This window comes from Cebus imitator, unplaced genomic scaffold (assembly GCF_001604975.1).
Source record: "Cebus imitator isolate Cc_AM_T3 unplaced genomic scaffold, Cebus_imitator-1.0 Scaffold375, whole genome shotgun sequence".
NCBI classification, from domain to species: Eukaryota; Metazoa; Chordata; class Mammalia; order Primates; family Cebidae; genus Cebus; species Cebus imitator.
The window spans coordinates 199,637-209,621 of record NW_016107690.1 but is presented as its reverse complement, the minus strand read 5'-3'; the positions used below and the strand labels follow the sequence as shown (position 1 = coordinate 209,621).

At 59.5% G+C, this 9,985-nt stretch overlaps 1 protein-coding gene across 1 annotated transcript in view; it reads right to left on the bottom strand.

Moving 5' to 3' along the window:
• Positions 1–1,484: 1,484 nt before the first annotated feature.
• The window catches only part of MAP2K2 (mitogen-activated protein kinase kinase 2), a 25,448-nt gene continuing 16,947 nt past the window's right edge, over positions 1,485–9,985 (bottom strand). Inside the window, exons 6-10 of the mRNA XM_017507383.1 lie at positions 9,097–9,310; positions 7,169–7,233; positions 4,833–4,894; positions 3,889–3,934; positions 1,485–1,880 (exon numbers count right to left, since the gene is read on the bottom strand). Coding sequence (XP_017362872.1) covers positions 1,770–1,880; positions 3,889–3,934; positions 4,833–4,894; positions 7,169–7,233; positions 9,097–9,310 — 498 coding nt within the window. The 3' untranslated portion in view covers positions 1,485–1,769. The remainder of the gene's footprint in view (positions 1,881–3,888; positions 3,935–4,832; positions 4,895–7,168; positions 7,234–9,096; positions 9,311–9,985) is intronic.

Genomic DNA, 9,985 nt, shown 5'->3' with positions numbered 1-9,985 from the left:
GCACCACCTCACCCGGCCAATTTTTTCCTTGTTATTATTATTTTTGTAGAGATGGGGTCTTGCTAGGTTGCCCAGGTTGGTCTCAAACTCCTGGGCTCAAGCAATCCTCCTGCCTCAGCCTCCCAAAGTGTTTATATTACAGGCGTGAGCCACCAAGACTGGCCTTTGTTTTTCTTTTTAAGTCAGGTGAGACTTTAGGGGGAAAAAAGGGGCAGAAGCCTGGTGAGCTGTTTGCAAGAGGTATCAACTCATCTCTTCTTTGATGTCTGCAGAAGAAAAAAAAAAAAACCACACAAGACTAGAAGGGTCACCCTAAGAAGAAAAGGACGATCCAGCAGTTCCCACAGAACCACAAGCCCCCACCTTCTGCTGTCTTCTCCAGAAGTACAGTGCCAGCAACCCTTCCCCTACAATTCGCCCACAGATTAGTATCAGCTTGCTGGTTGTCTCCAGGAAGTACTGGAGGGGGAGGCTCGTAGCCTCAAGAACTTTAGAGAGCCCCTAGAAGGGCCCAGCTGCCCTCCACATCCAGCCCCGAGGCAGCCTCCTCTATGTCCAAGGACACAGCCCAAAGGCAGAAAGTCTGGGGCTTTGGATCTCAGACAACGGGAGAACCAGGCTACCGGCCTGCCAGGAACCCCAAAGACGCCAGGACAAGCCCTCACCGTTTCATCTGCAACTGGCTGCAGCTGAACGGTTCTAAGCCCGAAGAGTGACGTGCCTTGGTGGTCACTTCTGATTTGTTGGGCGAGGAGAGGTGACAGAACCACCCGCCCTCGGGCCTGCTGCAGGGGCGGGGGGACTGGAGGGTGAATGTACTGGACCTGCTGGGGTTTCCAACAATACCGACAGCTCGGAAACCAATGCTTCCTTTCTGTGGGGTGAGTCTCAGCTCGGCTGCTGCTGCTGGGACCTGGGAGTTGCTGCTCCCGGAAGCACCGGGATGGGGAGGGGACGGTGCCTTGCTGGGGAAGAGGCAGGGGCGGCCTTCCCTTGGAGGAGGCTACAGACTAGAGCAGCGTGCAGGAAGTGGCTTCCATCACAGAAGGCTAACACTGCCTTCCATGGGGGCAGTGACGGTGGCGGGAGGACAGAGGGAAGCCAGGTGGCACTCCCCTTTTCTTCCAGAGTCAGAGCCCAGGCTGGAGTGCAGTGGTGTCATCACGGCCCAGTGCAGCCTCGACCCCCTGGGTTCAAGGGATCCTCCCACCTCAGCCTCTCAAAGTGCTGGAATGACAGGCACAAGCCACAGATCCACCACCCCCACACCGGACGCCTCTCCTTCCTTTTGGTGAAAGCCACCGTCGCCTGGGGGCTCATTGCAGGTCTTCATCCCTTGACCCAATGGGAGCGGCCGGCTCTCCCTAAGGCCACCTTGGCGCCCGGCGATGCGGGTCGGGTCAGCTCAGGGATGCCCTCTCCACGCTGCGCTGAACTGAAGCCCAGCGCCCCAAGCCGGACGGAAGAAAGCAGCACGATGGCGGTTTGCGTTTTCTCTCCCTGTTTTGTTTTGTTTTTTTAACCTAAGGAAGCAGGCTCTGAGACCACACACAGCAGCGTCGCCCGTCCCCGGAGCCGGAGCCACCCCGGGCGGGACGGGCAGGACAGGAGACCCCGTTCCTGCATGCGCAGTTGCCCCGCCACGGTGCGCGCCACAGGGGTGAGGCAGGAGGGTGGGTGGAGGCGCCAGCCTGTCCTCAGCTGGAAGGGCGGGGCATGGACAGGGACGATGGGCAGGTCACCAGCGGGAGGCGGGAGCCTGGCCACGGTCACACGGCGGTGCGCGTGGGTGTGCTGGGCTGGTTCAGCCGCAGGGTTTTACACAACCAGCCGGCAAAATCCACTTCTTCCACCTCGGACCGCTTGATGAAGGTGTGGTTCTGCAAGGGAACAGGAGTGGTGAGTCCCGGGGCCCTGGAGTCACAGCAGGACAGGGAGGGCAGCGTCTGCATAGCCCTGGCACATGGTACAGGACAGAAAGCAAAAGACAGAGGCGCCCCCCACCCCGCCCCCAGGAAGACCGCTCAGGGCAGAAGAGGGAACCCGACCCAGAAAGGCGCAGTGGCTAGTGCCAAGCCTGGATGCCGTACTCCACCCGCGGTTGGGGCACCACCAGCCCAGCAGCCTGGACTCCCAGAGGGTCCGTGCTCACACAAGCCCACGGTTCCCGTGGCCACTGTGGACACTGGGGCGGGATCGTTCTCTGGGGTGGGACCGCCCTAGGCACTGCAGGGTGCTGACCAGTGTCCCTGGCCTCCACCTACTCCATGCCAGGGGCTGCCCCAAGGCATGACACCACAATGTCCTCAGCCATAGCCATGGTCCCCCCGAGCAGGACAGCCCAGGCAGAAACAGCTCAACTATGGGACAGAGCTGTTCCACAGAACTCCCTGCAGAGTGCAGGATGGGCACCGTCCCACTCCCAGCACGGGAGGCCCCGGAGCCCCTGGAGTGTGGTGCCTGTGACCTGGGAACAGAAGCCTCAATTTCATGTCAGTTTAACTCATTCATTCATTCATTTTTTTCTTTTTTTTTTTTTTTGAGACAAAATTTCAGTCTTGTCGCCCAGGCTGGACTGTGGTGGCGTGATCTCAGCTTACCACAACCTCTGCCTCCCAGGTTCAAGCAATTCTCCTGCATCAGCCTCCCAAGTAGCTGGGATTACGGTATGCACCACCACGCCTGGCTACTTTTGTATTTTTAGTAGAGATGGGCTTTCACCATGTTGGTCAGGCTGGTCTCGAACTCCTGACCTCAAATGATCCGCCTGCCTCAGCCTCCGAAAGTGCTGGCATTACAGGCATGAGCCACCACGCCTGGCCTTAATTTTTATTTTTTGAAACAATCTTTCTCTGTTGCCCAGGCTGGAGTGCAGTGGCGCCATCTCAGCTCACAGCAACCTCCGCCTCTCAGATTGGGGAGGCCAAGGCGGGTGGATCACGAGGTCAGGAGTTCCAGACCAGCCTGGACAACATGGTGAAACCCATCTCTACTAAAAATACAAAAATTAGCCGGGCATGGTGGCAGGAGCCTGTAATCCCAGCTACTCAGGAGGCTGAGGCAGGAGAATTGCTTAATCCCAGGAGGTGGAGGCTGCAGTGCGCTGAGATTGTGCCACTGCACTCCAGTCTGGTCGACAGAGCAAGACTCCTTCCCCCTGCCAAAAAAACCCCAAAACTGAAAGCCACATTCCATCACTCATAAGGTGCTGGTTTCTCTGGGCTTTTAGAGGCAAAGGAAGTAGCAGGCTGCCTAGGAGGGCGGCGTCCCCAATCCACCAGTGGGCTGCAGAGGGGTTCAAAGGTCACTGATGGTGGCCATGGTGTGTGAGAACACCCAGGGTGGTGCAGGGTGGGCTGAGGGCCAGCAGGATGATGCCCAGGGACCCCTCTGAGGGTGCAGTCCCCGCTGGGGTGATGAGTTTTGGTGAACAGCTTGGCTTCTAAGGATATCAGAGGATGGGGGTTTAATGAGACACTGGAGCATCCATGGCCTCGGGGGACCTGCCTGCCACAGTGCACAGAACAGGGACAGTCACCGTCTAGTTTGCAGGGAAAGGAGTTCGGGGGGCAGCTGCCTCCAGCTGCTCATGAGGGCAGATGAGCCTGGGGTCCCATCCTGTGTGTGGGACCAGCCCCAGGCAGGAGCTCAGAGCCCACAGCTGTTCCCACGCACACTCTCTGCTCCTCCCGCCAGCCCAGGATAGCTTCTCTCATAGACGAGGGAGACCCACAGAGGGTCCTCGGAGTGGCCCGGCACACCCAGCCTGCCCACATCCCGGCCACAGGTGCCGCTTCCCGGGGCAGGGCCAGGTCCAGCAGCCTTGTTTCCTGGGCCTGGGTGGCAGCCTGCACCTTCGAGGCCCCAGAGCCCGTAGGCATCACTCACCGTGAGCATCTTCAGGTCCGCCCGCTCCGCTGGGTTCTTGATGAGGCTGGTGTTCCGACAGGCAGGACGGGAGGCGGCGGGGGAGACAAGACAGGCCAGTTAGTTGGCGGTTCCGGGACACCTGCATTTTGGGCTGTGGCCAGGGAGACCTGGGTCTGCGGCACGGACCCGCCTGCTCTGCTCTGCCGCCTGGCAGAGGACGGGAAACCCTGCCCGGTCGGTCAGAAGCCTGAAAGCAACCCCAGCTAAGTTTCTAATCAAAACCCCAAGCCCAGGGCCCGAATGTCAACATGGAACTTTGTCCTTTTAAACAGAACTGGGTGAGGCAGGTGCTGGAAGCAGCCGGGGCTGAGGGCTCTTCAGGCACCGAGCAGCGGGCCTCGGATGCCGTTCACGGCCTCCTGGAGGGCGCACCACGGGCCTGGGGCACAGTCAGCACCGGGAGGGCGGTGCAGTTTCCGGTGCAGTTCCAAGGCGTCCCTGGCTCGGACACATGGACCGGCCTATGGGGAGGTGGGGTGGTCCCATCTCCTCCACTGGGGTCTGCGCCATGCGCCTCTGAGGTTCACATCAGACACTGCTGGGTGCCCACGGGCAGAACAGAGAGGGGCTGGTGAGCCCCCTAAGGACGGACCCCAGGGAGCCCACGGTCAGCACGCCAGGAGTCGGAGGACCAGGCAGAGGCTTCTCCTTCTTCCACAGACGGAAAGGAGGGGACATCGTCAGCTGCACAGAGCCTGCGATCCTGCCTCACTCCCGGGCTTGGGGGCAGGCTGGCATGGCAGCCCTGGGGAAGGAATTCTGGCTTCCTGGTGGGCTCAGGGTTCTGCCCAACCCTGCGCCGGGATTCTGGATGGGCAGGCTGGGCCTTGGGCCCCACCCAGGCCCCGGGAGTGGCCCATCTGGGTTCCGGCCAGGGGTGTGGGTGGCCTGGCTCCACCTACCATCTATTGACAAACTCCTGGAAGTCCGGGGTGAACACACCGTTGGGCAGCTTGGGAGGTGGCTGCGGAGGAGAACAGAGGGTGGGTCAGCCCTGGGCGTCCTCAGGACCCTTGGCTGGACCCCTCCCGGACCCCCGCCCTGCAGGCCTGGCCGACACCACACACCACACTGGGCTGCACTGTCAGAGCTGGCCTACCGAAAACTCTTAAGTCATGGCCAAACCCCTCGCTCAAGTCTTGTCACAATTCCTTCCCCAGAGTGATGCTGACTCACGGATGAGCTCTGGGACTGGGCCCCATGGGGGGACGGCTGGGTCCAAAGTTGTTCTGTTTTGAGACAGAGCTTTGCTCAGCTGCCCAGGTTGGAGTGCAGTGGTGTGATCTCTGCTCACTGCAGCCTCCGCCTCCTGGGTTCAAGTGATTCTCCAGCCTCAGCCTCCCAAGTAGCCGGGATTACAGGCACATGCTACCACACCTGGCTAATTTTTGTATTTTTAGTAGAGACGGGGTTTCACCATGTTGGCCAGGCTGGTCTCGAACTCCTGACCTCAGGTGATCTGCCCACCTTGGCCTCCCAAAGTGCTGGGATTACACACTTGAGCCACAGAACCCAGCCAAACTGGGTCCAAAGTTCTGAGGCCAAGCACTGGGGAGCCTGGCCCGGAACACACGTCCTTGGAGCGGGCGCGGCTGTGGAAGTGGTGCCAGCAGTGCAGGCTCGGGCCCCTCCTGTGCAGGGGTGGGAAGACGGGGTGGGGGGGGGGACGTGCACACTGGGCCTGGGCGTGGCTACCAGGTGCAGGGAGAGCTGGGTCACCAGGGCCACTCCGCCTGGCTCTGTCATTATCTTGCCACCCAACCCCAGGCCTAGCCCAGTCTGCAGGCAGCTTAGATGCCCATTTGTCTGCCCCAGCTCCAAAGGGCCACACAGAAGCCCAAAGAAGGTCCAGGGGGTGGCCCGCCCTGGCCATATGGTCAACAGGGCTTTGGGGTCTGGTCCCGTGCCTCCCTGACAGCTGCAGGCCTGGGAGGCGACCACACCCCTCCTCGTGCCTTGGTTTACTCATTCGGGCAGTAGAAACGCTCGTACTGCTGCTTGCCGGTGGTTTTGGGGACCTATAGGTCCTTCTAGGCCCTCTGGGCCTCCTTCCAAGAGGCAAGGGCCAGGCCTGTACCTTTCTCTGCGGAAGCAGGGTGATTTATAGTCCATGCCCACGGGCTCCAGGACGCTCTGATGCAGACACTGGGCCACTGCTCAAGGGACAGCCTGGCTCCTCAGCCTGAGCCTAGGGCTGCTGGCAGGTGACTCCCGCTGGACTCAGGGTGAGAGGATGCGGTGGGAATTCTGGGTTCGTCTTAGAAAAAGCAGTGCTTGGGGAGGAGCTGGCTTGCTGCACAGGGACTGGCTCTGTCTGCTCACCCTCCCTAGCAAAACCCAGTCAAGATCGCTGTTTCCGTTTTTTAGTACCCAGATCCCTCATCTTTAAATTAAAAAAATAGAAAAGAAAAGGCGGGGTGCAGTGGCTCATGCCTGTAATCCCAGCACTTCAGGAGGGTGAGGCGGGTGGATCACCTGAGGTCAGGAGTTTGAGACCAGCCTGACCAACATGGTAAAACCCTGTCTCTCCTAAAAATACAAAAATTAGGCCGGGCGCAGTGGCTCATGCCTGTAATCCCAGCACTTTGAAAGGCTGAGGTGGGCAGATCACCTGAGGTTGGGAGTTTGAGACCAGCCTGATAAACATGGGGAAACCGTGTCTCTACTAAATATACAAAATTAGCCAGGCATGGTGGCACATGCCTGTGATCCCAGCTACTGGGGAGGCTGAGGCAGGAGAATTGCTTGAACCTGGGAGGCGACGTTGCAGTGAGCCGAGATCGTGCCATTGCACTTCAGCCTGGGCAACAAGACTGAAACTCTGTCTCAAAAAAACCCAAAAATTAGCGAGTGTGGTGGCACCTGTCTGTAATCCCTTGGGAGGGTTCAGCTACTTGGGAGGCTGACGCAGGAGAATCACTTGAACCGGGAGGTGAAGGCTCCAGTGAGCCAAGATCAAGCCACTGCGCTTCAGCCTGGGCAAAAGAGTGAGACTCCATCTCAAAAAAAAAAAAAAAATTAGCTGGGTGTGGTGGTGTGCACCTGCAATCCCGGCTGCTCGGGAGGCTGAGGCAGGAGGCTCACATGAACCTGCAGAGTGGAGGTTTCAGTGAGCAGAGATTGCATCACTATACTCCAGCCTGAGCAACTCTGGCTCCAGTCAGAGCGACACTCTGCCTTAAAAACAAACAAATAAAAAAAAAAAAGAAAGAAAAGCCATAGGGTGTGGCACACGAACCTCATTCACAATATAGTCCAGCAGTTCAAAGATGGCCATGGCAGGTCGGCTGTCCATCCCGTGACCTGCATGGGGACAGAGATGGAGGTGAGATGGGCTGGGGGCCACCTTGTGTCTGCTGGGGGTTGGGCTCCAAGGGGGCTCATCACCGCCAGGCACCCCCTCCCCATGCCAGGTGAAATCGGAGGCCGGAGACAAAGCTCCCTGGCCTGACTGTCTCCAGCCTCCATTCCCTGGGATGGCTACTTCTCGCTTGAGCCTCTAGTGGTTAAAAAAAAAAAAAAGCCAAAAGGAACACGAACGTTTTTTGAGAAGTCACACATTTGGCTCAGTGAGGTTTGCCAGCCGTGCCAAAGTCATCACCCCTGTTCTCTGGCGGGCAGGGGGAGGGACAGCGCTGACCGCAGGCAAGGACAGCAGCGTGACCTTGTACGGAGCCGCCGGTGGTGATGGCGGCAGGCCCCGAATGCCACTCAGAACAGGAGACCGGCTGAGGGTGGCTGACCCCTGTCCGAGAACCAGCTGGCCAGGCCCGGGTTTGGCTGCTGGACTTTCGCCTTCTGCTCCTGTCGTGAAATGGGCAGGCGGGCTGGGGCCATGGGCTGGGGGCGGGCCAGGCAGGCGTGGAAGGGGCCCATATACCACCTGGGAGTTGGGGCTGGGAGGGGCCAGGGCCAGGCCTGAGGACTAGCACTCAGGGAGTCTCCCTGGGATGAGATCAAGCCTTCACAGCAGTCTGGCTGCAGGGGAAGAAGTGGGTTTGCCAGTGCTGTGAAAATCGCCTTCTTACAGCCCCAGTGTCCATCCAGGGTGGATGGACCACAAAACGTGGCCCATCTGTGTCACAGCCTCTCAAAAGGAGCCAGGCTGTGACACCCACCACGGTGTGGATGAACCTTGAGGACACTGCGCTCAGGGAGAGGAGCCCCACATAAAACCCAGAAGGCCACACAGTGCATGACCCCATTTCTGTGCAATGCCCAGAACAGGCCGGTCCACAGAGGCAGGAAGGGGAGGGAGAGTGACGGCGGATGGGGACGGGGCGCTGAGAAGGTTCTGGAATTAGAGGTGATGGGGTGCAGCACTGTGTGAATGGAAACTGCTGAACTGCTCACCTGAAATGAGTGAGTTGTGGGGTATGAGCTTTCTAGTTCAGAAACGAGGTTTTAAAACCAGCTGTAGTCTGCTACGGGGTCCTTTGGGGGTCTAACTCACTAACTCTCCCTAATGTCTGACTTAAAAAAAAAAAATCACAGAACCCTCCCATCATTCTGTCCTGGAGACAGGTCCACTCCCTGCTCCCCCTCAGGCAGTAGAAGTGTCCCCTCAGACATCTCTGGCTGGGGACAGGAAGCTCCCGCTCCGAGGTGCCCGCCCTAAGCACCGGATTGTCCTCTGCAAGCCCAGCTGTCCCCAGGGTCTGTGCCCTCCCACCCCCTCCCAGGCTGTATTCCCTCCTGCGTGTGTTGGGCTGGAGGCAGCAGGCCACCGAGGGACATGCCAAGTCAGCTGTCCACTTCGGGGCTCCCTGGAAGTTTTAGGCCACACACAGGAGCGAGTCACCTGCAGGGTCTGGGCTCTGTGGTGGCCAACGCCTTCCACTTTTGTCTGTTTGAGTGCTTTCAGGAGAAAATGTTGGAAAATGCAAGGGCCCAGGCCCCTGGCGGCAGAGCCATGTGCCCAGATCCCTCCAGCTGGCAACGACAGGTGCAGCTGCCCCGGGCAGAACAGGTCTGGGGTGCTCGCCGCTTCCAGCTCTGTCCCCGGAAACCCCAGACCATCTGAGGACTGCTGACCGCAGTCAGCACCGTCCAGTGGGACAGGTGGTGCGACAGGGGACAGAGGGGAGGCAGCTGCTTGTCCCGGCACAGCAGGCCCCGCGCCGGGTACTGCCCGTCCAGACCGGAAGTGGCAGACTCAGGCCGTACCGCTGATGGGGCGCCCGGGGGGTCTCGGCCGAGGCGAGATGCTGTGAGGCTCTCCTTCTGCCCCGTCGACCACGGGCCGACCAAAGATGGCCTCCAGCTCCTTGGCGTCAGGCGGGGGGATGGGGTACCTTCCGATGGCCAGCTCCACCAGGGACAGGCCCATGCTCCAGATGTCCGACTGCACGGAGTAGTGCGTGCCCTGCAGCCGCTCCGGCTGCAGCAGAGGCGGGAAGAAAGACAACCAGAGGGCGGGATGGCAGCTGGAGCCGGAGAGGGCTGGGTGGCAGGGCAGGCTTGCCCCGTTCCAGCCCCAGTCAGCCTGTCCACGGCTAACAACCACAGCGACGGAGACAGCCTTAGCGATTCCACCTCCCAGCTCACCCACCCGGGCCCCGGCAGCTGAAGAGCCTCCAGCCTCAGGCCTGGGGCGGGTGCTGGCCGCAGCTCCTAAAGAGCCCACCATGCTCTGCACTTTCAGAAATGGACAACGGGCCCAGGAAGCAGGGCTCCTTCTCCACGCTAACGTCTCAGACCTGCTCTGAGGCTCAGTTGGGCAGACTGCGGAATCCCTAGTCATTTCCTCAAAGACCCGAGAGTCCAGGCCGGGCGCGGTGGCTCACGTCCGTAATCCCAGCACTTTGAGAGGCAGAGGCAGGAGGATCACAAGGTCAGGAGATCAAGACCATCCTGGCCAACATGGTGAAACCCCATTTCTTCCAAAAATACAAAAAATTAGCTGGGCTTAGGTGCCTGTAGTCCCAGCTCCTCAGGAGGCTGAGGCAGGAGAATCGTTTGAACCCAGGAGATGGAGGTTGCAGTGAGTCGAGATTACACCACGGCAGCCTGGGCAACAGAGTAAGACTCTGTTTCAAAAAAAGCAAAAATAAAT